The 26051-nt window shown below is 39.4% G+C and overlaps 5 protein-coding genes and 1 pseudogene across 5 annotated transcripts; 3 read left to right on the forward strand and 3 right to left on the reverse strand.

Annotated features, from left to right (window-relative positions):
- Positions 1 to 488: 488 nt before the first annotated feature.
- LOC131773743 (uncharacterized) lies at positions 489 to 5345 on the reverse strand. The gene is made up of 4 exons (XM_059089686.2): positions 5181 to 5345; positions 3614 to 3652; positions 2599 to 2762; positions 489 to 1403 (listed from the first exon to the last, which is right to left on the reverse strand). Exons 1-4 carry the CDS (start codon positions 5282 to 5284, stop codon positions 1246 to 1248), a joined length of 465 nt encoding a protein of 154 aa, XP_058945669.1. The 5' UTR covers positions 5285 to 5345; the 3' UTR covers positions 489 to 1245.
- Positions 5346 to 5605: 260 nt separating this feature from the next.
- Positions 5606 to 7990, reverse strand: LOC131773755 (uncharacterized). Its single transcript, XM_059089698.2, has 3 exons — positions 7278 to 7990; positions 6628 to 6666; positions 5606 to 6365 (listed from the first exon to the last, which is right to left on the reverse strand). The coding sequence occupies exons 1-3, from the start codon at positions 7373 to 7375 to the stop codon at positions 6170 to 6172; spliced, it is 333 nt and encodes a 110-aa protein (XP_058945681.2). The 5' UTR covers positions 7376 to 7990; the 3' UTR covers positions 5606 to 6169.
- Positions 7991 to 8129: 139 nt separating this feature from the next.
- Positions 8130 to 12135, reverse strand: LOC131773754 (uncharacterized). The gene is made up of 5 exons (XM_059089697.2): positions 11821 to 12135; positions 10352 to 10402; positions 10037 to 10060; positions 9309 to 9430; positions 8130 to 8960 (listed from the first exon to the last, which is right to left on the reverse strand). The coding sequence occupies exons 1-5, from the start codon at positions 11901 to 11903 to the stop codon at positions 8854 to 8856; spliced, it is 387 nt and encodes a 128-aa protein (XP_058945680.1). The 5' UTR covers positions 11904 to 12135; the 3' UTR covers positions 8130 to 8853.
- Positions 12136 to 12964: 829 nt separating this feature from the next.
- Positions 12965 to 15687, forward strand: LOC136279054 (BTB/POZ domain-containing protein 6-B-like; annotated as a pseudogene).
- Positions 15688 to 16619: 932 nt separating this feature from the next.
- LOC131773725 (BTB/POZ domain-containing protein 6-like) lies at positions 16620 to 18488 on the forward strand. The gene has a single exon (XM_066162776.1). The coding sequence runs from the start codon at positions 16704 to 16706 to the stop codon at positions 18018 to 18020; it is 1317 nt and encodes a 438-aa protein (XP_066018873.1). The 5' UTR covers positions 16620 to 16703; the 3' UTR covers positions 18021 to 18488.
- Positions 18489 to 22571: 4083 nt separating this feature from the next.
- LOC131773744 (BTB/POZ domain-containing protein 3-like) lies at positions 22572 to 24198 on the forward strand. Its single transcript, XM_059089687.2, has one exon. It carries the CDS (start codon positions 22662 to 22664, stop codon positions 23976 to 23978), a length of 1317 nt encoding a protein of 438 aa, XP_058945670.2. The 5' UTR covers positions 22572 to 22661; the 3' UTR covers positions 23979 to 24198.
- Positions 24199 to 26051: the final 1853 nt, after the last annotated feature.

The following is a 26051-nucleotide window of genomic DNA, read 5'->3' on the forward strand; positions in this document are numbered from 1 at the left end:
CTCATAAATGTTAGTGAACCCTTAAACATTGTCAATAACTTTGGATTGAAGAAAAAAAGTTCCCTTATGGAAATCAATTCCACCACATTAAGTTTCCATCTTAGCGCCTTGGAGGAGTCGAATAGAATGAAAAAAAATAGTCAGATCACTTAAAAATTTTCAAAAATTTGGATCTCAACTTGAGATTATGTTAAACAATTAGAGCAGTTTTCAAGTAAGTGTTAAAGGTAATTCGGGATTGCTTTATTTTTGCTTTGCCTCGCTATGTGATTGGTCCAGGAAACCCGTTCCACTTTCTCAACCAATCAGATTCAAACCCACAACCACAACTTTGTCGCTCACGTTTTCCCGCGTAAAGAGTGGTTTCCTTGATTGTAGTTGAGTTCTTATTGACTCCATGTAAAATCTCCCTTGCTTTGATTGGCTGTTGCGACTACTTTGGTTCTTCAGTGTGCTCTATGATATCGATGAAAATTGCGTTTTCAATTTTAAGTTTTTATTTAATTTTATTATTTAATTTTCATTACTACAGTACTTGTACATTATTTCAAATGAATAGTCAATGAATATTCTGACCAACTACAACTCAACGTCAACGAAAATTAATTATAATCTGGGGTGTCATAGTGCAATGTTTTCGTGAATTCAAAGTAAAAGCAAATTACAATGATCATTACTCCCAAGTTTTCAGCCCAGTTATCTCTATGAAAACACTTTAAGAGACAAAATTTGACATTGTTCTAAATAAAGTCAACTGAGATCACTGAACCAAATGCTAATGTAAAATCTTAAAGGAGGTGAGGTCAGCAATGACCTGGTTGGCATAAATTTTCCGTCAACAGGGCCAAAACAATCAGCAATACCTTTTCTTTGCTAGGTCACTTTTCTCCGTGAGTGTGGTCCCTGATCAAACCCACTGAGATTTAGAAAGTGTTTGACTTTTCATGCTGCGGCCAAATAAATCTGTTGTGTATTAGGGTTCGTTATATACTACTATAGAGTAACGCGTGCACAGACCAAGTGCTTTACACAACTGCTTTAATAGAATAACGATGAACGTAATTAATATACTATGATAGATACATGGATAATCACGTGACTGCGGATAAGGGTGTGGTAACCAATAGAATAAAGATTTTGTAATAGCTAAGGTATTTATCCAATAAGAACAAACACTACAAAAACACAGACATTAGCTTATGGTTCCTAATGCTTCCCAGTCAAGTGAAGACCAATTGTTCCACTTTATGATCTAAAAATGGGTCTGTCTACGTCGTTATCATCTTTACAACAGCCAAGAGGATAACATATGCAAAGGCACAACAAGTAGATGATCAAAAACGGCAGCAGTATGGTACCCACGACCAAATAAAAAAGCAAAAGGACAATAAGCCAGAAACAGCCTACAAAGGGAAAAGAAGAAAGACTCAACGACCAGATAATTTTAAGTAATTGATTGCGTGACGCCTGACAGCGTCACGCAAATACTTCAGCTCCATCTGATTTGCTCGGAAATTTATTCTTGAAAGGACAGGTGATGACAAGGAAGCCTGGGGCGAGAGTTGGGGTGGGGCGGGGGAGGTTAATGAGGGTGGGGGGGGGGTGTGGGTTTAGTGTATGGTATTAGTTTTCGCTGATAAAAATAAAATTATTTTATGCGTGGACACGAGTGGGCACCTTGTTGGAAAGCTCAGGGTAAGAAGCAAAGAACGAGGAGAGCGGAATAGAAGCAGATCCTATCTACTATGACTGCAAGAAACTTTAGAGTCCAATCTAATTTTATCATACAACGGAGTGGGAATTTGTCACATGACCAGAACCATGAGTATGTGTCTCACTTCCAACCGTGTGGCTTCGTAGCTCAATTGATATTAGCGTCCAACTAGTATCTGGGAGGCCCGGGCTCAAATCTCGTCGAAACCAGATTTTTTTTGTGGCTTTGTTATTTGCAGCTCACTTGCGAAGATCATATCCTCCATTTTTTAATTCTCATGCGCAGGTCAAAATAAAACTATTTTCTTTGCATAATATTGTGTGTTAACCAGATAAGTGATGAGATAACGAAAAATACCAATTTAGGAGTAATTAGTTGATCCAGTACTAAATTCTCTGAACTTACATTCTAAGAAGTTTATGGTTGACAGTAAGGAGAATATTTGATATGGGAGTTAAAGGGTTTAGGGACCGGTCATCGCCTGAGGGGGGGGGAGGGGGTAGTGGAGTATTTTAGTGGGGATCACGTGGTTTTTACGGGTAACGGAGGGGGAATAAGTCGTCGCTAAAAGAGGAGAATATGGAACATACAGAGCCCTATGGGAGAAGCAGGTAGATGTTACTATGACTCCACCAAAATCCTCTGACCCTTCCTTCCCAGTTGGTAAAAAATGACTACACCCAAAGCAAGGCTTATTTAGGCATTTCATAAAATATCTCGGGATCCCTAGAGGTTGAAAGTTTTAAAACATGAGAGAAAAAATGCTTCTTTTCGCAGGACTGCGAAAGCAGATGCAAGGAGCATAACAGAAAGTAGCGTTGTTTAACAAGGGTCCTAACATTTTAAGTATAGGGTCATTTATTATTATGATAAATTGTTTTCACCTTTTCCTCTCAAATTGTACCATTTATATTCACTGTCACATGCCAAGCAACAGTAATCTGTACAGCCTCTCTCCTCTTCGTAGCTCACTGCTGGGTTTGGGATTGGATATCGAGGACCGCCTGCTAGCATAGGGCGCCCACCTTGTAATGCGGGACGGTGGCCGCTGTAAATACAGCAGTGGAAAGGTTCGATCACATTTCGATACTTTCTTAGCTTTGTCCATTGGTTATAGAGAAGCTACGTCGCAAAAGTGAAAATCGCTACATTACAGGCTACGTTACTTTTAGCAAAGAGGACACTGCAATACATCAGTTTGGTAAGAGAGGAAACTACAAAATGGGAAAGTGGAACAAAAGTTGCGAGGATGGATTGGATAGAGAACTGATTAAAACAGAATCTGAATGACCTCGCAAGAGGCACAACGATTACGAAGTCCCTTTAAGGTAATTTTCAATTAAATGTCGGAAATGACTCAGATTTCGCTTTTTTTTTGCTTTACTTCGCTATGTGATTGGTCCAGAAAACTTGCACCACCCCTCAACAAATCACATGCAACATTAAAACCAACCGCTTTTTGATCCCTCGCGTTTTACTGCGCTTCAAGGCAGTTTAATTGTTTTTACGTTGCGTTCTCACTAAAATATTTCCTCTGCTGAGGTACATGTTGTGGTTTTTTCAGTTTTGGTTTTACGAGTCTCAGTCTGGGTGAGCACTAAAACGCCCACATTCTACAATGCAGCCCTTGTTGTTTTGTTCATGAAAACAACACATTGTTGGCAATCGATTTTTCAAATTTTCTGTCTACACTCCCTTCAGGGGTGGGGAGGGCAGGGTTGGTCAATCTTATACCAAACTGAAGAAGAGGAGGTTAAGGCATCGGTAACATAATGGAAATGACCAGATTTCCACTTGCATCTGCGACCGTATTTTGCGTTGATTTCCTCGAAAATGGGCTCAATCTGTAATCTTTAAAGTAACAGAAAACTTTATAAAATAGTAGTTTTTGGTAAATACCCCACTTGCTCCACAGTATTCACTTGAACAGCCACAACTCTAAGAAGCAAAAGAAACAAACCACTAGTAAATGTCTTACAAAAAAATATACCATACTGCTATTGTTGATGATATAGATCTTTTTCTGGTGCAACCATTGTTCAGCCTTCGTTGGGAAGGTATTTTCTTGTCGCAATACTGGCATATCGCACAGCAAATGGAAAGTAGTTTGAGACTTTCACACGTGTATCATTTGTTCACTGATTCATCCATCCTGACAACAATAGTATTCATTTCTACTTTGTCCTCCGGTTACCCGCTAAGAGTGACTAGCATCTAATTTCTCCTTACGATGTCACCCCTGAATCCAACATTTAGTCAGGAGAATAAAGAAACTGATCACCAACTAAAAAAGAACTCTTTTGGACATTTTAGACAAATTCTCCTTAAGTACCACAGGAGATGTACGGAGAACAGTTTGGAGAACTTGCATGCTGATTTTACGACTTAAATAAGAGTTAGAGTTATTTATAATAAGATACATGAAAAAATTACTCAGTTCTGTTTGGTAAAGATAAATACAGTTTTCAGATAATTGAATGCAGAAGAGGGTTAATTCAGTGCAAAGAAGTAACAAACCAGACTGAACAATTTCTTGAACTGTTTAGCCGGACTTTAGACTATTTTTCGCCTTAGAGATGTGAAAATATCATTGTACGTTATTGTTTTGATCGAACCCCACGCTGCATTCACATGTTATGCTTTAAGAGGAAAGCAGGCGCCGCTGGAGACATTGGAGACCTTTAGCATTTAGGACGGCAACGCCAAGAAGACGTTGATTTGAAAATGTATATATATTTTAGTTGGAATCTCGCGAATTACTAGATTTGATGACCACCTCTTACGGCGCTGCAAGTTAATCTCAACATAACGTATGAGAGCGGCGTTGAGTTCCCAAATGGAAACTTTAATAATTTGCTGTCGGGGTTCCTTTTCTCGGACAAAGCAAATTTTGATGATTTTGCGTTGTTAGTTTGCGGAGGACGGCTGAGAAATGTACACAGTTTTAAAAGGCGCGTGCTGAGCTATTGTCCTGCTCATTAGATCTTTTGTTTTGCCACGTCCTCGCTGCCGTCGCCGTCGCCGTCGTGGTTTGTTAAGGAACTTGAGTGAAACCAAAGTTCAGTCTCACATTTTACCACATTTTCTTGAACTACCATAAGCCTAAAGAATGACTTTGCTGTGATCAAATTGTGTTAATTTAACTTTTAATCAAGAGAAATTGACGTAAAGAAAGACTACGGGACCCTGTACGATTTCTGAGACTAAATCGACGAAGTACTTCCGCTTTTCCGGGAATTTGGACACAGCCGCACAAACATGGCTGATCTCCTTTCAATTCAAAATTAGTTTCTACGACTCGGGCGAGATTAACAAGAAAATGGATCTTAGCTGGAGAATCTGGCTCCAAAGTTTACAAAAGAAGAATATAAAGAGCTTTTAAATCCAAATGAAGCTTGATTATAATCGTGAACGTGAAGTCTGCAAAGCGTGGTGAATAAACATACTACAGATGTCTAACACTAACCCTTCATCCGTGGCAGCTATCACCGTCTTTCTTGCCACTTCAACTCCTCCGATCCTTGCTCGTTCTTCTTGAACGGCTAATATCCCCTCTCCTCTGCTGTTCATTTTAAAGTCAGTTCTGTTTCAGTGTTGCTCACTTCGATCTTCCAGCGATGCAAGGGTGTACTTAAGCTTTACCCAGGCTATCTCGTTCAAGGAGTGCCTGGTCAAAATCTAACGGTATGTTATTTCCGCTGTCTAAATCATCTGTCGGACTGTCCGTAAACATTTCGTGGAACAGAAACTAAACTGATATGAAATGTTTTAAGTAACAAGGAAAACTTTCGCATATGAAAATAAAAACTGGACTTGCCAAGAACATTATGAGAGCACAGGTCGTTGAAGCATTGAGATGGAATACAGTAAATAACATGTTTAATCAAGCCATTGAGGACATAGTATAGCAAATAATAATAACAATTTTGATGATAATAATAGTTAGGTCTTAAATCTACGCATTGAATTTATGATGCATTATATTTTACTGTTAAATGAATTAAGAGCGAGACAGGGGCATGGACGAGGAAGACCACCGAGCGTGAGCTTGTACGTGTGTGACAGTTAGACTGAGTGTCACCTAGCGTGACGTAGCGTGAATCAGCGTGACTTAGTATAGATTGACTCTTTAGTAGTATGATCCTCAGCATATCACAAAGGTTAACGGATATAAACAAGGTTAACGCTTTATTTACGATCTTAGTTTGAATGGAAATTCCATGAAAAGAAATCTCTGAGAAGAACAAGCTTTAACATATACATTTTCAGATAGCCGCAACACCGGTATTGCAGAGGTCATGGGTTCAAATCCCGTACGGGCCTGAATTTTTTTCAGGTCTCATTTCAACTACTAGTTCAGCAGTGTTTATAGCTGCGAGGACCGCTTATATCTAATTTCTTCACCGCAGTGCACACATATGATTTTCATATATTTCCAGTAATCATTCACATGTATTAGTTACACAACAAAATATCAACACAACATCGCAATGTCTCCAAACATTCATTACATTCTTCTGGTTTCTCTAAGCAACAACATAAGCTTTCCCAAAAGCATTTAACACACTCCATACAATTAGTACAGCACATCTCACAGCTGCAGTCACTGGACGGGGAAGCACCTCCAACAGCAGGGCTGAGGATTGTTGTGCTGAAAATATCAAAAAAATATATGCTGTTGCTGAAGAAAGTGCAGGGTAGCTTGTGTGGAGTGTTTATGAAGATAAAACGATAACGCTTTCCCTCCCCTTCTCTTCCCATCATGTGACCATGGGAAACCCTTTCCAATCGAAAAATTGGGACGCACAATTCTCGCCACCTTCTTACGCCCCACCCCTCCCTCCTCGACCTGTTTATAAATTATTGCAAACACAATGTACAATTGAAGTTGGTAATATATTCAATCTGCATACCTCACTGGTTCAGCAGTAATCACTTGAATATCGTCAACACTAAATGCAGAACAATAACAAGTTCGTTAATGATAATTCATACAACTATACGCAACAACACATCAAAGATCATCAACGCTTATTCACATAATTACGTTCTAAGGCTTACATAAGTGTCATTAGTGGAGGCAGCAGAAGCACATTAGCAGGCTCAGCAAAGACTTCGAAATTCAATTCAAGCCAGTCCATGCGTGAATTTGATGTTAAATAGCTAACATTATTTTGGAGGACATGAACGGGAAATCGGTTGGTAATATGCCATTTGGAAGCCAAACACTTTATCTGTTCTTTCCAAATTTGCAGGAGCCAAAATTTAGTACTTCATGAAAAACTGGTCTTTGTTTCTGATACGGTCGACTAAGAACTCATTGAGTTGGACTGACATGCACTTAATTTCCTAGTGCGAACTCGGACAGTAACAGTCGCTGAGTCACACGTCCCGTCAATCATTGGCAGATCTGCTACCATGGTTGCATTTCAATTAACTATTGATGATTGTCATGGGAAAGGGCAACATTTATCAACGTTCCAGACACAAGGCAAAGGAGCTCGAAAAACGGATTTAACATCAGTCTAAACAACGCCATGATGATGAGTGCACAGACACTAACCTTTCACCTGTTTTCAGTGGCACCGAATTGAAATCCGTTTCCACGCTGTGTTCTACACCAAAAGCCACCAAACCTGTTGTATCTTTTCCATCGTCCATTTTAGGTTTAAAACTTGTTCCTAAATCACCGAAATTCACTGACACTTTTGATTTACACGAAGAATTCCTGCAACTTTATATCTTTAAAAGTCTCGTGACACGCTTTGAATGCGTGACCTAACATAAAGCGATCGCATAACGGCTTAGTCACGCGAGATGCAAAGATTTAGACCGTAGGAGGTACTAATTCAGTTAGTTTTTTCCCAAACTGATGGCTGCATTTGTTGCAGGTTATTCCAGCCAAAATGTGCCAACTCTGGCTACCGAAATCAATTCATAACTTGTTTAATTCTGTGATAGCATCAAGACATTGTAATAGTGTCACAGTGCTTATCAAGTAAATTTACAGATAACTTGTTAAGAAGTAAATTATTATTTTTGTAAAATAAATATTATTATAATGGATGAAAATGATCAGAAAAGAGTTCGATAATCTCTCTTAGTTTGAATTAGCCGGTGATATTTGGTCTTTGACGGCAAAGTTTACACTCCCAGGAGCTCATTAAGTGATGGGCTTCTGACACTCCTTAACATCTCTACGAAGCATAGCTTCTTCAACCGTTTTTCAAACCCTTAAATCCTTAAGAGCGATCATGTTCTAACTGCTCTTTAGGATATCACCGCTGAATGCATTCATTATTTATCACCTTGGGTGGGGGGGGGGGGGGGGAGGAAGGTGAAGGATTTTTAGCCGATCACACGGTTTCCAGGGGAGGAGCAGAGGGGTATCAGGCATCACCAACAGAGTGTAAAGGGTGGACTGTGGAGAATTGACTACCAATTAACTGCCAATGAGGGGGGTCATAAGAATACCATGGAGCCTTTGCGGAGGGGGGGGGGGAAGGGAATCAGGTTAATTTCATCGTGACATAATCAAAATCCTCGGACCCTCCTCAAGGTCTCCAAACCCCCCTTCCTGAGGCTATAAAAAATAACTGGTCCTTCAGTCAAAATCATAAGAATGGAGATGATGACCAACTGAAGAAGCTCCTGATAGAAAAGCAAATTCTTCTTGTCATTACCATGGGAAGTGTACAGAGAACAGTATGGAGAATATGTATCCTGATATTAGAGAGTAAAAGGTTAAAAGTCGAAATTCTAGAAGTCTTCTCCCCTCACCATCTCCCTATCCAACTACCCCTCCCCCCCCTCCCTGTGTTGATTAGTACTGCAGGTTTACATCTCAAACTCAAATCTTATAGACTCAGTGTTGGCGGATTACGTCTTTCGACTTTTTTACTATTTCCTTTATTAAATCATCTGATAGTGTAAGACTTGAAAGCCACCAGTTTAACTACAGCTTGAGTAAACGCTCAGATAAAAAGCTACTATTAAGTAAAAATTTACCACCGACACAACGATTTCTACAACACAATTTTACAAAATAGTATTACTAATAGTATTTTACTTGTTAAATATAAAGTGCTACGTAAAATAGAGTAAAAGCAAGTATTTCACCACTACATCTAATGTCGTCACTAATCCTCGCCGCAGAAGGCAAAAAGACAAAGTAACATGAGGTAGGCTAGTAGGATAGCTCCACCGATCAAATAAGCCACGAGAAGTAACAACACAATGCAGAAGCCTGCCAAATAACAGAAAAGCACATTTTCAACCAGATTTTACGAGAGAGGAAATGGAAGAACATAACATTGCAATTAAGCTGAGGTTTTTTATTTTATCACCAAACCTTGTGCGAGCTGGTGTCAAATAGCCCTTCGTGGACGCTGTTACAAAAACTAGAATAATTCATCCAAAACTGACAAACGTAGACTCGTAGTTTCTCGTGGGGGGGAAGGGGGGGGGAGTGGTTCAGGAGTTAATGAGAGCGAATGCCTTGATAGTATTGTAATTGACAAACTTATACGTGTGGTTTTTCTGGAGAAGGAGTCAGTTGTTAGGCCTGCTTCTGTTACAATAACCACGTACTTACCCTTTCCACCTGGTTCGTACCACTCATATCCACTATCACACTTGAAGCAACAATCCACCCAACTGAACTCTTTTGGTGGTGGGGGAGGGGGTGGTGGGGGCGGAGGTAAGGCGGGGTACGCACTGAAGAGAGAGAGGAACAAAAAAAAACAAGTATTACTGTTTAGGAAAAAGAGGATGTTCAATACTGGGATATGATTAGGCTAAGAGAACGAATTTCCTATACAGGGCTTGAAATTCAACGTTTATCTCCATAAGTTAATTTAGACTCAAAGTATAGCGTCCTCAAGGAATAATGTGGTAGAAATATATCGTTGACCCTAAATGTTCAGATGGAGAACAACTATACCCCGCACTCGTCTGTTATTTTCAGATCTTCCTGGGATCTCAGAAAACGGCAGAGATCTTCAAAAATCTTAGACGATCTCCTAATTTGATCTTGCCCATGTTCCGGTGTATATTGTGATCTTGACCTACATCTTCAGTGGTGGTGACGTAAAAATGAGTTCACTTCAAATATGAACTCTGGTTCGCCCTAATGAAAATCATCTTTATTATGTTTCCAATCTACATTCGATATAGTTTTCTGTTGCATTGTAATTTGTCAAACGTAGACCGCATCAACAAATCTACAACTTATAGTATAACGAAAATACAATTTGTGATCGAGTCAAACAAAATATCTGCGAAATAAAATGGAAATAAAAAAAAATTACATTCTGATCTCACCTCGGCTGCACAATGGCAGGTACACTAAAGGGGAGATGAAAAAATATCCATGCGTTAGTTCTTTAGTAGAAAGGGAAAAAAAAAAGCACAAATGTTTTGGCTTCTGTTCATGACAATAATTACCCCAATTTCTTGACCAACCCCTTTGTTTGCCCTTATCGTACCAATTATAAATCATAACCCCCCTCCCCCACCCAAATCACAACCGTCACTTGCAAAAAAGAGGTTGAAAATAGATGCGAAAAGTTAGTGAACTTCACAGTTCCTAACTTCATGATACTTGCTCATCAATGATATTTTCAATTCTTTTCTTACCTTCCAGGCAAACTGATGTTTCTAGCTTCTACGTATTCCCTGGTTACAACGCTGGAAAAAAAGAAACTATAATTTAATAAAATCAAACACAAACGTCCAGTATTTTAAAAGTTTTCAAAGTAAATAGCTTAAATCTAATGGATTATGCAAATAATCTCAACATTGTTAGGAAATCATTGATGGCTTTTTAACCCCCCTGTCATATGCAAGTACTTAAAAATTGTTGCTAGTTATTTATTTGATTTGAATCCTCCAGATCTTTATTCTATCAATTCAATTGATAAATTGAGTAAAAAAAAAACAAATAAAATGAAGTGGTCAACCGAAAAGAAAACATCGTGGGATGGATTGTTAAAAGGCGACAGATTCGAAAGTTTACGCATGCTCTTGGCGAAGTTCTATTCCATTACGTAATATTTTGCAACAAAGAAAATAGACATTTTTCGAGTAAGATTTATCGCGTTTCCTTCGGCGGAATTTCCTTAGGTTTGCTGGACCGTGCCTGTTGATTAAAAAATTCTTAAGACCAAATTTGAGACAGAGGAAGAAAACACAAAATCAGGTAAATGGTGAGGAAACCACTAGTTTTTTTGGATTTTAAATAGTCGGCAGGACAATTTTCACACATTGTGAGAATTTTGAGAGATTTTACCGGAGCAAATTGAAGAAAATCAAAGGCAAAGCCAAATCAACACGGGCGAGCGCCTCCTATCGTGGAATCTTAGCTTAATTACGAAAATCATATTGATAATATTTTCTACAGTGAACGATAGTCTGAACCTTGCTCATTGCCTTTTGATGGCTTTTAGTGACCTTGAAGAACGAAAACATAAAAATTGCTAAAAAAACATTACGCTGGCGCGCGCGCCAACATTGAGCAAAAACCCCATGGAGCCTCCTTAAGCCTACAACTGCGATGGTCCTCAGTATCGCCGTTTAAAGAAGGTCATCGGGAGGAATCGGGAAGGAATCGGGATTTAAACTGAATGGCTTGACCGGTGTTGACAGACGGAACAAGGGAATAACTTCTAGAATTCAGTATTGGGGACGCCTTGGTCACACAAATTTCTGATAATGACTATTGTTAAGAAAGGCATTAACGCAATTTTGCTCTGCGTTAGTTATCATTAGTCATAACTCTCGCTGGCTGCGAGTACAAGTTACGCAAACAGTCGCACATTTAATTTCATGAATGAGTTTACTCTTCTAGTGGCATTTACTTCCGTGTTCCTCAATGGCGGTTACTATCTACAAAATACCAATAGTCATCGAATGAAATATGTGTGAAGCAAGAAAAGATATTCACGGGCTTGCCATTGTGAAGTTTTCGTTTGAAGATCTAACGAGTTCCACCAGAACAGTCAATCGACAGGAACAGTTCTACTCTTACCAAACGTACGGATTATGCCAAGTTTGAAATCGTTTGCAATTTTCTAAATAGTGAAGTATTGTTGAAATTAGAGACTCACCCTTCCTCTGTAGCAGCTACTACTGTTTTCCTCGCCAATTCAACGCCTCCTATGACTGTCCGCTCCTCTTTGACAGCTAACATGGCTCCGTTGGAACTGTGACCTCTTTGTTTCCAAGCTTAATAACTCCTTCACGGTGTAAGTTTTCAATTGATGTTCAAGAGTCTTCCCTGCGTGGGTGTGTATGTCTCTCTCGCCTCGCTGTTTCGTTTGCTTACTCAGGGCCAAAAAAACCGTTCTCCTTAGGTCTAGTTAAACAATTAACGAACACTACTAGCATTGCGTGCGATATCGCTAGACAAAAAAAACTTTACCTTGAACTCTCTGATTACTATTGACAAATCAACTGCGTATTTACCAATCACATTCCGTCAGTTGACAGTCACAAGTTAGGCAGTTACTCCAGCATAGATTAAGTTTCAAATTCTTCAAAAGTTTAGTACCGTAATATTTCAATTTAGCGCCCAGAGCGCTTATTTAATTTTGGCACCACGAGGGAAAGTGCTTATTCCGAAAAAAGAGCGCTTATTTCTTTTTCTAGAAACGGCAGAAAGTGAAACGAAGCTTTGATGTTCATGTGACTGAGGATCAAAAAGACTGGAAAATGGATTTGTTGTCCCTGGATGCTTCCTTGCTTGAATGATCTGCCAAGCAATCGACGGAAAATTTTAGAAGGAATCCATCGTGGAAGGATCTGTGCCCTCACACCGATATAATGGTTCAGAGATCAAGACTAAGACCAATGTTTCTGTCGTGAGGCTTTAAGAATGCAATTAACCCTTTAACTCCCAAGAGTGACCAAGACAGATTTTCTCCTTACAATATCATTACAATATCAAGCAGACAAGTGATGAGAATAAATAAAAATATCAGTTAAGGGATTATAAGTTGATCCAATGCCATATTCTCCAAACTAACATCACAAGAACTGTATGACAAACAGTAAGGAGAATTACTAATGAGATCTTGGGAGTTAAAGGGTTAAAGGAAAATGGACCACAGTCGATCTCAATGAACACGTACTCCAATAGTGTTATTATTGAAACAGAATAGGTGCGTTTATTGGAAAAAGGGGCGCTAGTTGTAATGACGGTGCTTAATCAATAGAGACGCTTACTAGAATAGAGGCGCTTAGCAACAAAAACAAATTTGAGGGGGGTCGCTTGTCACAGAGGGAACGTTTATTATAAGGAGGGCGCTAAATCTAATTGCTACGGCAAACAATTTCCAATAGATCTCTTGTTTCATGTCAACAACTGAGGTGTTGCTCGGCAATTTGACAGAAATGCCCGTCATAAATGCATGTTACTCTTTTCAAATACTAACTTATTTCATAGTTTTGGCAAAAAAAGCATCTCAGCCTGCAGTAGATTACGTAGCCGCCAATTTCGTGACGGGAGGAGCCTGCAATGAGTTCAGCGTTGCTATCCTAGAGAAGAAGAGTGTTAAGTCGTTTCTCACTATATGAGGAAAAAATCTGCGGCGGATACGAAGCTGGAGCATAGCAATGGCCGCTGAAGACAACTGTGAGACAAAACACCAAACTATCTTCGAGAGATCCGCGTTTATTTTCAACAACGAGATGCTAAGCGACGTGAAATTTGTGGTTCCTGTGTCGAGTGGAGAAAGCAAAAGTACGAAAGCGATGCCAGCTCATAAGTTTGTGCTAGCAATCAGTAGTCCTGTGTTCTTTGCCATGTTCTATGGTCAAATGGCCGAGACCAAAGACTGTATTGAACTACCTGACTGTGATTACGACAGTCTGTTGGAGTTGTTTCGCTTCCTCTACAACGACGAAGTGACTTTAAGCGGAAGTAATGTGATGCAAGTGATGTACTATACTTGAAAAAGTACATGGTGCCTTCACTCGTTGAGAAATGTACGAAATATCTTTGTGATAAAGTGACGGGGTCAGACGTGTTTAGTAATCTGCTGCAAGCTCAGAAGTTTGAAAATAGAGATTTGGAAGATCGATGCTGGGAAGTGATTGAGAGGCAGACAGAGGAAGCTGTGACGTCAGACGACTTTGTGACAGCTGAGAGATCTGTTATTGAATCTCTTGTGAAGAGAGAAGTGTTGTGCGTGACGGAAGTGGAACTGTTCAAGGCTGTTGATCGCTGGGCCACAGAAGAAGGAGAACGGCAGGGAATTATACCTATTGGAAAGACGAAGAGACGACTTCTTGGAGAGGAAATCGTGAAAGGAATTCGCTTTCCGTTAATGTCATTAGCGGAGTTTGCTACGGTAGTCGACGACACTGCTATTTTATCTCGGAAGGAGACTGGTGACATGATGAAATGCTACAGCAATGTACCCCTTTACCATTTTTGCAGGAAGCAAGGAAAGAGCTTCCTGTATTTCGAGTCAACAGATTTGACGATTATTATGAGCCAACTATGGCTGGATGGCTGACAGTGTTCACTTCTCCGTAAACAAGCCTATTAAGTTGCTTAGAATTCAGCATTTTGGTTCTGATGGTGGTGAGCACACAGTCTCCACTGAGGTCAAAGATACAGCCACAAACTTAACTGTTGTCAAACGATCAGGAACATTTAAATCAGAAAAGGACGCGAACAATATTTATTATGGCTTTTTTTGTTTTATATAATAATCCTCTCTGCTTGGAGGCAAATAAGCAGTATAAGTTAGAGTCACTTATCAACCCAGTTGTTAACACTAAATTACCTGCTATACTCTCCCACCGACGCAGCACCACAGTTTCTTTAGAAACTTACCCCTTTATTCATTTGTCATTTATTTGCTGCGACCACTAACTCTCCAACCCAGTTGTTAACACTAAATTACCTGCTATACTCTCCCACCGACGCAGCACCACAGTTTCTTTGGAAACTTACCCCTTTATTCACTTATCAACGGTCCGGTGTCATGGAGCTGAACAGATGGACGAACGTCTGTTGAAGCAGAAGGAGTGCAATTTACTTTCAGTGATCCAACAGATACTGGCAACGGTACCAACGTAGCAGGAGACCAGTTTCCAGCTTTTATTTTCATCTGAACTGTATCTGTATCTACGTACAGTTGATATCAATATCCTGACTCAGTTAGTTTTTAATAATTTTATAATAATTTATAGACTTATATTGCACAGTTATCAAGATAAGAATTTTCAATTGCGCATTACAATTAAATGTTAAAATTTCAACCCCTACATAGAAGCTAAAAACTAAAAATTAAAAAATAAAAATTAAAAAAATTTTAAAAAGATAAAAATAAAATAAATAAATAAATAAATAAAAAATGATCACTAAGAAAATGTAAAAATATGAAATTAGATACAAAGAATTAAAAAGCTTTGGCAAATAAAAAAGTCTTAATAGCCTTCTTAAACTTGTTTAAAGATTGAGTGTTTCTGATAGAGCCCGGAAGATCGTTGCGAAATTTAGGGGCGGCGGCATGGAAAGATCGATCGCTGAGCGTGGTGAATGTTTTTATATTGCGAAATTGGTCACAGTATTTCTTACTGGTTATTACAGCAACAATGTGCGAAGCCTTGCTAACAAAATGAATTGACTCAAATTAATCATTTTGTGATAGCTGAAACCCTTTTTACTCTAAGAGTGACCAGCATCTAATTTTCCTTACAGTAATCACGCTGCTAGATCGTTTGTTAAGATCGCGAGAAAGTAGGAAATGAACGCCAACCTAAGAAATTATGATTGTTAAACAAATTCTCCTTATCAGTACTAAAGGAAATGTATAGAAAAGAGTATGGAGAACATGGATTTTGATGTTAAGGTGTAACGGGTTAAGTCATTGAAATAGTGTCATGGAGACTCAGTTATTGTAGCTCAGAGCTTATCAAGTCAATTTACAGATAAACTTTTCATTATAATAAATAAAAATGATCACAAAAGAGTTTGACAATCTTTCTTAGTTTTGAAATTAGCCAGTGATATCTGGTCTTTTGGTGCAAGGTTTATCCCCAGTAGTTTCTCTATGAAACAAGCTCTATCAACCCTTCCTCTCAAATCCTTTAATCTTTAATAACGATCATCTTCTATTTTCAAAAAGAATGGAAAAAGGACTTGTACCTCACGGCGATATAATAGTTGAGAGACCGAGACTAAGACCAATCTTTCTGTCGTGAGGCTTTAAGTGAGAAATTTACCCTTTCACTCCCATAAGTGACCAAAACAGAATTTCTCCTTACGATATCAATACAATATCAAGCAGACAAGTGATGAGAATAAAGAAAAATTTCAGTAAGGGGATTATAAGTTGATCCAATACCAAAATTCTCCAAACTAACATCACAGGAACTGTATGACAAACTGTAAGGAGAATTTCTAATGAGATCTTGGGAGTTAAAGAGTTAAAGGAAGATGGATCACGGTCGATCTCAATGTCTATGTACTCCAACAGTGCTATTACTGAAACAGAATAGGTGCGTTTATTGGAAAGGGGGCGCTAGTTGTAATGGCGGTGCTTAATCGATAGAGACGCTTATTAGAATAGAGGCGCTAACCAACAAAAACAAATTTGAGGGGGGTGTCGCTTATTGGAGAGGGGGCGCCTATCATATGGAGAGAGCTAAATCTAATTATTACGGTAAACAATTCCAGTAGATCTCTTGTTTCATGTCAACAACTAAGGCGTTGCTCGGAAATTTGACAGAAATTCCCGTTAGAAATACATGTTACTGTTTCCAAATACTAACTAATTTCATAGTTTTGGCAAAAAAAAATAACATCTCAGCCTGGAATAGATTGCATATCACGCCATATAGTGACGGAAGGAGCCTGCAATGAGTTCAGCGGTGCTATGCTAAAGAGGAAGAGGCAAACTGCCGCTATCGCTGAGTGTTAAGTTGTCTCTCACTTTATATATAAAACTGCCGAGATTACCGAAGCAGGAACATAGCAATGGCTGCTGAAGACAACTGGCAGACAAAACTCCAAACTATCGTCGAGAGAACCGCGTTTATTTTCAATAACGAGATGCTAAGCGACGTGAAATTTGTGGTTCCTGAGTCGAGTGGAGAAAGCGAAAGTGCGAAAGTGATCCCAGCTCACAAGTTTGTGCTAGCAATCGGTAGTCCTGTGTTCTTTGCCATGTTCTATGGTCAAATGGCGGAGACCAAAGACTCTATCGAACTACCTGACTGTGATTACGACAGTCTGTTAGAGTTATTTCGCTTCCTCTACAGCGACGAAGTGACTTTAAGTGGAGGTAATGTGATGCAAGTGATTTACTTGGCGAACAAGTACATGGTGCCTTTACTCGTTGAGAAGTGCACAGAATATCTTCGCGACAATTTGACAGCAGCAAACGTGTTTAGCATTCTGCCATACGCCCAGAAATTTCAGGACGAAAATTTGGAAGAACGATGCTGGGAAGTTATCGAGATTTTCACCGGGAAAGCTGTGACGTCAGACGACTTTGTCACAGCTGAGCGATCTGTTGTTGAATCTCTTGTGAAGAGAGAAGTGTTGTGCGTGACGGAAGTGGAACTGTTCAAAGCTGTTGATCGCTGGGCCACAGAAGAAGGAGAACGGCAGGGACTTACACTTGATGGAGAGACAAAGAGACGACTTCTTGGAGAGGAAATCGTGAAAAGAATTCGCTTTCCGTTGATGTCATTAGCGGAGTTTGCTACGGTAGTCTGTGACACTGCTATTTTATCTAGGAAGGAGACTGAGGACATGATTAAATACTACGGTAATGTCTTGAAACCTCCTTTACCATTTTTGCAGGGAGCAAGGAAGGAGCTTCCTGTTTTTGTGGTCAACAGATTTAACTATTATTGTAGGCCAATTGGAGCTTGGAGTTACGGCGGTGTCCTCCCTGACAGAGTCCTCTTCTCTGTGAATAAGCCTATCAAGTTGCTTGGAATTCAGCATTTTGGTTCTGATGGTGGCGAGTACACAGTCTCCACTGAGGTCAAAGATACAGCCACTAACTTAACTGTTGTCAAACGATCAGGAACATTCACGTCAAAAATGGAGACGAACAATAATTATTATGGCTTTTTTGTTTCGTTTGGTAATCTGGTTTGTTTGGACGCAAATAAGCAGTATACGCTGGAGTCACTTATCAACGGTCCTAAATCATGGTACGGAAAAGATGGACGAACATCTGTTGAAGCAAGAGGAGCGCAATTTACTTTCAGTGATCCAACAGATACTGACAACGGCACCACCGTAGCAGGAGGCCAGTTTCCAGCTTTTATTTTCATCTGAACTGTATCTGTATCTACGTAAAGTTGATATCAATATCCTGACTGAGTAAGTTTTTGCGAAATTGGTCACAGAATTTCTTACTGGTTATTACAGCAAAAATGTACGAAACCTTGCTAACAAAATGAATTGACTCAAATTAATCAATTTGTGATAGCTATAACCCTTTTTACCCTAAGACTGACCAGCATCTAATTTCCCTTACAGTAATCACGCTGCTACATCGTTTGTTAAGATCTCAAGAAAGTAGGAAATGAACGCCAACCTAAGAAATCATGATTGTTAAACAAATTCTCCTTATCAGTACCAAAGGAAATGTATAGAAAAGAGTATGGAGAACATGGATTTTGATGTTAAGGTGTAACGGGTTAAGTCATTGAAATAGTGTCATTGAGACTCAGTTATTGTAGCTCAGAGCTTATCAAGTCAATTTACAGATAAACTTTTCATTATAATAAATAAAAATGATCACAAAAGAAATTGACAATCTTTCTTAGATTTGAAATTAGCCAGTGATATCTGGTCTTTTGGTGCAAGGTTTATCCCCAGTAGTTTCTCTATGAAACACAGCTCTATCAACCCTTCCTCTCAAATCCATTAATCTTCAATAACGATCATCTTCTATCTTCAAAAAGACTGGAAAAAGGACTTGTACCTCACGGCGATATAATAGTTGAGAGACCGAGACTAAGACCAATCTTTCTGTTGTGAGGCTTTTAGTGAGAAATTAACCCTTTCACTCCCATAAGTGACCAAGACAGAATTTCTCCTTACAATATCAATACAATATCGAGCAGACAAGCGATAAGAATAAAGACAAATATCAGTAAGGGGATTATAAGTTGATCCAATACCAAATTCTCCAAACTAACATCACAAGAACTGTATGACAAACAGTAAGGAGAATTACTAATGAGATCTTGGGAGTTAAAGAGTTAAAGGAAGATGGATCACGGTCGATCTCAATATCTATGTACTCCAACAGTGCTATTACTGAAACATGATAGGTGCGTTTATTGGAATAGGGGCGCTAGTTGTAATGGCGGTGCTTAATCAATAGAGACGCTTATTAGAATAGAGGCGCTTATTAGAATAAAGGCACTTACCAACGAAAATAAATTTGAGGGGGGGGGTCGCTTATTGGAGAGGGGGCACTTATCATATGGAGGGAGCTAAATCTAATTATTACGGTAAACAATTCCAGTAGATCTCTTGTTTCATGTCAACAACTAAGGCGTTGCTCGGAAATTTGACAGAAATTCCCGTTAGAAATACATGTTACTGTTTCCAAATACTAACTCATTTCATAGTTTTGGCAAAAAAAATAACATCTCAGCCTGGAATAGATTGCATATCACGCCATATCGTGACGGAAGGAGCCTGCAATAAGTTCAGCGGTGCTATGCTAAACAGAGGTAGGTACGTCATGTATGTGTACATATTATGTCCTCAATACATATTATTTCCTATACCTTACATACAATACCCTACACCATACAGGGCTAAACAAGGCTAGATACAGCTATACACAGCTCTACAGGGCTATACATGGCTAAACACAGCTATGCAGAGCCATGCACAGCTATACTGGGCTATACACATACACAGCTATACACGGCTATACACAGCTATACAGGGCTAAACACAGCTAAACAGAGCTAAACACAGCTATACAGGGTTATACACTGCTATACAGAGCTATACAGAGCTATACACGGTTATACACAGCCATGCACAGCTATACAGGGCTATACACAGCTATACAGGGCTAAACGCAGCTATACTGAGCTATACACGGCTATACAGGGCTATACAAAGCTATACAGGGCTGTACACAGCTATACAGAGCTATACTCAGCTATACGGGGCTATACACAGCTATACAGGGCTAAACACAGCTGCACAGGGCAATACACAGCTATACAGGGCTATACACAGCTATACGAGGCTATACACAACTATGCACAGCTATACACAGCTATACAGGGCAATACACAGCTATACAGGGCTATACACAGCTATACAGAGCTATACACTGCTCTACAGGGCTATACACAGCTATATACGGCTATACACAGCTATACAGGGCCATACACAGCTTTACAGGGCTATACAAAGCTATACAAGGCTATGCACAGCTATACAGGGCTGTATAGCCCTGTATAGCAGTGTATAGCCCTGTATAGCTATGTATAGCCGTGTATAGCTGTGTATAGCCCTGTATAGCTGTGTATAGCCCTGTATAGCTATGTACAGCTCTGTATGGACATAATAATTACCCATACATGACGTACCTTCCTAAGGAGGGGGAGGCAAACTGCCGCTATCGCTGAGTGTTAAGTTGTCTCTCACTTTATACATAAAACTGCTGAGAATACCGAAGCAGGAATATATCAATGGCTGCTGAAGACAACTGGCAGACAAAACTCCAAACTATCGTCGAGAGAACTGCGTTTATTTTCAACAGTGATATGCTAAGCGACGTGTCGGGTGGAGAAAGCAAAAGTACGAAAGTGATCCCAGCTCACAAGTTTGTACTAGCAATCGGTAGTCCTGTATTCTTTGCCATGTTCTATGGCCAAATGGCGGAGGCCAAAGACTCTATCGAACTACCTGACTGTGATTACGACAGTCTGTTAGAGTTATTTCGCTTACTCTATAGCGACGAAGTGGCTTTAAGTGGAGGTAATGTGATGCAAGTGATTTACTTGGCGAACAAGTACATGGTGCCTTTACTCGTTGAGAAGTGCACAGAATATCTCCGTGACAATTTGACAGCAGCAAACGTGTTTAGCATTCTGCCATACGCCCAGAAATTTCAGGACGAAAATTTGGAAGAACGATGCTGGGACAGAATTTATCAAATTAATCAATTTGTAATAGCTACAACCCTTTTTACCCTAAGACTGACCAGCATCTAATTTCCCTTACAGTAATCACGTTGCTAGATCGTTTGTTAACATGATGAGAAAGTAGGAAATGAACGCCAACCTAAGAAATTATGATTGTTAAACAAATTCTCCTTATCAGTACCAAAGGAAATGTATAGAAAAGAGTATGGAGAACATGGATTTTGATGTTAAGGTGTAACGGGTTAAGTCATTGAAATAGTGTCATGGAGACTCAGTTATTGTTGCTCAGAGCTTATCAAGTCAATTTACAGATAAACTTTTCATTATAATAAATAAAAATGATCACAAAAGAATTTGACAATCTTTCTTAGTTTTGAAATTAGCCAGTGATGTCTGGTCTTTTGGTGCAAGGTTTACCCTCAGTAATTTCTGTATGAAACAAGCTTTATCAACCCTTTCTCTTAAATCCTTTAATCTTTTCATAACGATCATCGTCTATCTTCTCCTTACGGTATCATTGCTGAATACAACGTTAAGGGGCTACTCGTTATTTATCACCGGGGGGGAAGGGTGCGTGGATATTTTTTGTGTGGGGGGATCACGTGGGTTTTAAGGGGGACAGAGGAGTATAAAGGGGAGGACTACAGAAAAGTGACTCCCAATTAACTGACCATGGAGGGGAATCATTAGAATATTATGGTAGAGTTAGAAAGTGGAGAGGCGAGACCAAAATATAGTACTGGAAGTAATATTCTTGTTGTAAATTAAAGGTTTGAGTAAGAAATACAAAAAAAAAAAATTATCTTCCTAGCCAGAGTAGCTTAGAGAGTGTTGCTGAAAAGAGAAAATATACTTTTATGACAGAAGACTTGATTTTTAATAGTACGGAGTACTATACTATGTGCAAATGGTTCAGGACACTGTATGTAGATTCCTTGAGAATGGATTGGCTCGTTCAAAAAGTTATGGATAATACTACTTGTGCATCTTGAAATATTTCCATCTCTTCATTTAACTACATTAGGCTCTATTTGTTTTATATAATAAAGAATTCAAATATACGGAAAAAAGGTTTAATGATGACGTCATCTATACGTCTGTCCTGCAATAGATCATAAGTGAGAACCAATCAGAATCACCAATCAATCATAACTGAGCTTATTATATAATAAACTTTGTTTCGAATTTAAGAGCCCCCAATTTGGAGAGCTTCCACTTGAGGCTGTAACAAAGATATCATTAGTGTAAGTGTAAGCGAACTTGATTTACGGTTCTTAATTTACGGTTTTGGTTACTGAAACAGAATAGGTGCGTTAATTGGAAAAGGGGGCGCTAGTTGTAATGGCGGTGCTCGATCAATAGAGACGTTTATTAGAATAAAGGCACTTACCGACAAAAACAAATTTGAGGGGGGAGGAGGGGTCGCTTATCAGAGAGAGAGCACTTATTATATGGAGGACGATAAATCAAAATTATTACGGTAAACAATTTCCAGTAGATCTCTTGTTTCATGTCAACAACTGAGGCGTTGCTCGGTAATTTTACAGAAATGCCCGTCATAAATGTATGTTACTGTTTCCAAATACTAACCAGTAAGGGTCATGGTTTTGCAAAATAACATATCAGCCTGGAGTAGATTACGTAGCTCGTCATTGCGTGACAGGAGGAGCCTGCAAAGAGTTCAGCGGTGCTATCCTAAAGAGGCAAACTGTTGCTATTGTTGAGTATTATAAGTTGTTTGTCACTATATGAGGAAAAAATCTGCCGAGGATACCGAAGCTGGAACATAGCAATGGCTGCTGAAGACAACTGGCAGACAAAACTCCAAACTATCGTCGAGAGAACCGCGTTTATTTTCAACAACGAGATGCTAAGCGACGTGAAATTTGTGGTTCCTGTGACGAGTGGAGAAAGCGAAAGTACGAAAGTGATCCCAGCTCACAAGTTTGTGTTAGCAATCAGTAGTCCTGTGTTCTTTGCTATGTTCTATGGTCAAATGGCGGAACCCAAAGACGCTATCGAACTACCTGACTGTGATTACGACAGTCTGTTAGAGTTGTTTCGTTTCCTCTACTGCGACGGAGTGACTTTAAGCGAAAGTAATGTAATGCAAGTGATTTACTTGGCGAACAAGTATATGGTGCCTTCACTCGTTGAGAAGTGCAAAGAATATCTCCGCAACAATTTGACAGCAGCAAACGTGTTTAGCATTCTGCCATACGCCCAGAAATATCGGGACAAGAATTTGGAGGAACAATGCTGGAAAGTTATCGAGATTTTCACAGAGAAAGCTGTGACGTCAGACGACTTTGTTACAGCTGAGAGATCTGTTGTTGAATCTCTTGTGAAGAGAGAAGCGTTGTGCGTGACGGAAGTGGAACTGTTCAAAGCTGTTGATCGCTGGGCCACAGAAGAAGGACAACGGCAGGGACTTACACTTGATGGAGAGACGAAGAGACGACTTCTTGGAGAGGAAATCGTGAAAGGAATTCGCTTTCCGTCAATGTCATTAGCGGAGTTTGCTACGGTAGTCTGTGACACTGCTATTTTATCTAGGAAGGAGACTGACGACATGATAAAATACTACGGCAATGTCTTGAAAACTCCTTTACCATTTTTGCAGGGTGCAAGAAAGGAGCCACCTGTATTTCGAGTCAACAGATTTAACGATTATTGTAAGCCAACTAGATCTTGGAATTACAATAGGGGCGTCCCTGATAGAGTTCATTTCTCCGTGAACAAGCCTATTAATTTGCTTGGAATTCAGCATTTTGGTTCTGATGGCGGTGAGCACACAGTCTCCATTAAGGTCAAAGATACAGCCACTAACTTAACCGTTGTCGAAGGATTAGGAACATTCACTTCAGAAAAGGACGTGAACAATAGTTATTATGGCTTTTTTGTTTCGTTTGGTAATCTGGTTTTCTTGGACGCAAATAAGAAGTATGAGTTAGAGTCACTTATCAACGGTCCTGCATCATGGCACGGAAATGGTGGGCGAACTTCCGTTGAAGCAGAAGGGGTGCAAGTTACTTTTAGTTGTGCTGGAGATGATAGCAATGGGACTACGGTAGCAAATGGCCAGTTTCCAGCTTTTCTTTTCATATGAACTGCATCTGTATCTACGTAAAGTTAGTATCAATATCCTGATTTTGAAAGTTTTTGCGAAATTGGTCACATTATTTCTTACTGGTTATTAGGGCCAAATTGTACCAAGCTTTGCAAACGAAATGAATTGGTAATTAATCATTTCTGTGATAGCCTTAAGACATTGAAATAGTGTCACCGAGACCCAGATATTTTACCCAGTACTTATCAGGTCAAATTACAAATAGTTTATTAGTCAATCTTTGTCAAATACTTTTTCATTATAATGAATAAAAATGATCACAAAAGAGTTTGACAATCTTCTTAGTTTTGAAATTTGCCTGTGATATTTGGTCTTTCAGTGCAAGGTTTACCACCGGTAATTTCTCTATGAAACACAGTTTCATCAACCCCTTCTCTCAAATCCTTTAATCTTTTAATAACGATCATCCTCTATCTTCTCCTTACGGTATCACTGCTGAATACAACGTTAAGGGGCTACTCGCCGGGGGGGGGAAGGGTGTGTGGAGACTTTTTGTGTAGGGGGGATCACGTGGGTTTTAGGGGGCACAGAGGAATGTAAAAGGGAGGACTACAGAAAAGTGACTACCAGTAAACTGATAATGGAAGGGAATCATGAGAATATTACAGAACCTCACGGGGAGATCAGCTGGATTTTTATTGTGACACAACCAAGATCCTCCAATCCCCTCCCCCCCCCCCAACCCCCGCAGGCGATGAAATAATTATTTTCTCCTAATAAGTTAGGATCATAAGAATGGAGAAGGTGATGGTTAACTGAAGAAGATCTTGATTGCAAAACAAATTCCCCTTTCTTCGTACCATGTTAAGAGAACAGTATGGAGAATATGCACAAAAATCATCCTAGAAGTTCCCACCTCCACCCCCCCCCCCCCCACCATCTCCCTATTTAATAACACCTTCCCGCAATGTTCTGCAAGTTTTTTAAACTCATATTTTAAAGACTAAGTGTTCGCAGATTACTCCTCTCGCTTATTTTTTAAATATACTTTCATTAAATGATCTGATGGAGTAGCACTTGTGGCTAGCAGTTTGATTAAGCTGCTCAGTCAGTCTTAAGAGCTAATGTCAGCATGCATCAAACAAACAGCGGCAAGTCACCCAAATTTGTTTTCTCTCCTACTTTTATATTTTGTAGCCCATTATGTTCTAATAATTGTGGTGTAGTTTTTTTCTAAAAATGTATTTTAGTTTTTGAGAAATAATTTTTTTCGTTCGACCGCTCAAATATGCAAATTTTCACCGTGAATATTACCCGAGTTGTGTGACCTCATGTATCAAATGTACTAGACCTACGGTATTTCTGTGAACATAATCCTTTGTTTTATCATCTAAATTTAATCCCCTGTCGTTATTGAAGCTGCCAAGGAAATATTCCTTTTTTGGTGAATATTTTTTTCCGACATACTTTTCTTATGTCGAAAAGTAGCATCAAAACAAAGACAGTTTTAACAATGACCAATATGACACAATCTACTGAGCTTCAAACTTTTAAAAGACCAAAGGATGGTTATAAAGTTACTATAAAAATTTCCTTGTGTATTTGCGTTGTTCTATCTTGAGACGAACTCAAAGTCCGGCAAATATAGCGACCATGAAATGTACATGTACACGTACTCCAACAGTGCTATTACTGAAACAGAATAAGTGCGTTAATTGGAAAAAGGGGCGCTAGTTGTAATGGCGGTGCTAAATCAATAGAGACGCTAATTAGAATAGAGGCGCTAACCAACAAAAACAAATTTTAGGGGGGGGGAGGGTCTCTAATTAGAGAGGGAGCTTATTATATGGAGGGAGCTAAATCTAATTATAACGGTAAACAATTTCCAGTAGATCTCTTGTTTCATGTCAACAACTGAGGCGTTGCTCGGTAATTTGACAGAAATGCCCGTCATAAATGCATGTTACTGTTTCCAAATATTAACTTACGTCATAGTTTTGACATAAAAACATATCAGCCTGGAGTAGATTACGTAGCGCGCCATTCCCGTCATTTCGTGACGGGAGGAGCCTGCAATGAGTTCAGCGGTGCTATCCTAAAGAGGAAAACTAC

The sequence above is a fragment of the Pocillopora verrucosa genome, chromosome 2, assembly GCF_036669915.1.
Source record: "Pocillopora verrucosa isolate sample1 chromosome 2, ASM3666991v2, whole genome shotgun sequence".
Classification (NCBI taxonomy): domain Eukaryota; kingdom Metazoa; phylum Cnidaria; class Anthozoa; order Scleractinia; family Pocilloporidae; genus Pocillopora; species Pocillopora verrucosa.

What these genes read in the sequence shown, in the direction of transcription:
- LOC131773754 (XM_059089697.2), bottom strand. Translation starts at nt 11,903, where the DNA reads ATGTTAGCTGTCAAAGAGGAGCGGACAGTCATAGGAGGCGTTGAATTG. An exon ending in GTAGCTGCTACAGAGGAAGG is followed by an intron (nt 10,403 to 11,820) that starts GTGAGTCTCTAA and finishes CTTTTTTTCCAG; the next exon opens with CGTTGTAACCAGGGAATACG. An exon ending in CCTGCCATTGTGCAGCCGAG is followed by an intron (nt 9,431 to 10,036) that starts GTGAGATCAGAA and finishes CTCTCTCTTCAG; the next exon opens with TGCGTACCCCGCCTTACCTC.
- LOC131773743 (XM_059089686.2), bottom strand. Translation starts at nt 5,284, where the DNA reads ATGAACAGCAGAGGAGAGGGGATATTAGCCGTTCAAGAAGAACGAGCA. An exon ending in ATAGCTGCCACGGATGAAGG is followed by an intron (nt 3,653 to 5,180) that starts GTTAGTGTTAGA and finishes TTTGCTTCTTAG; the next exon opens with AGTTGTGGCTGTTCAAGTGA. An exon ending in AATACTGTGGAGCAAGTGGG is followed by an intron (nt 2,763 to 3,613) that starts GTATTTACCAAA and finishes CTGTATTTACAG; the next exon opens with CGGCCACCGTCCCGCATTAC.
- LOC131773744 (XM_059089687.2), top strand. Translation starts at nt 22,662, where the DNA reads ATGGCTGCTGAAGACAACTGGCAGACAAAACTCCAAACTATCGTCGAG.
- LOC131773755 (XM_059089698.2), bottom strand. Translation starts at nt 7,375, where the DNA reads ATGGACGATGGAAAAGATACAACAGGTTTGGTGGCTTTTGGTGTAGAA. An exon ending in CCACTGAAAACAGGTGAAAG is followed by an intron (nt 6,667 to 7,277) that starts GTTAGTGTCTGT and finishes TTCTGCATTTAG; the next exon opens with TGTTGACGATATTCAAGTGA. An exon ending in ATTACTGCTGAACCAGTGAG is followed by an intron (nt 6,366 to 6,627) that starts GTATGCAGATTG and finishes TGATATTTTCAG; the next exon opens with CACAACAATCCTCAGCCCTG.
- LOC131773725 (XM_066162776.1), top strand. Translation starts at nt 16,704, where the DNA reads ATGGCTGCTGAAGACAACTGGCAGACAAAACTCCAAACTATCGTCGAG.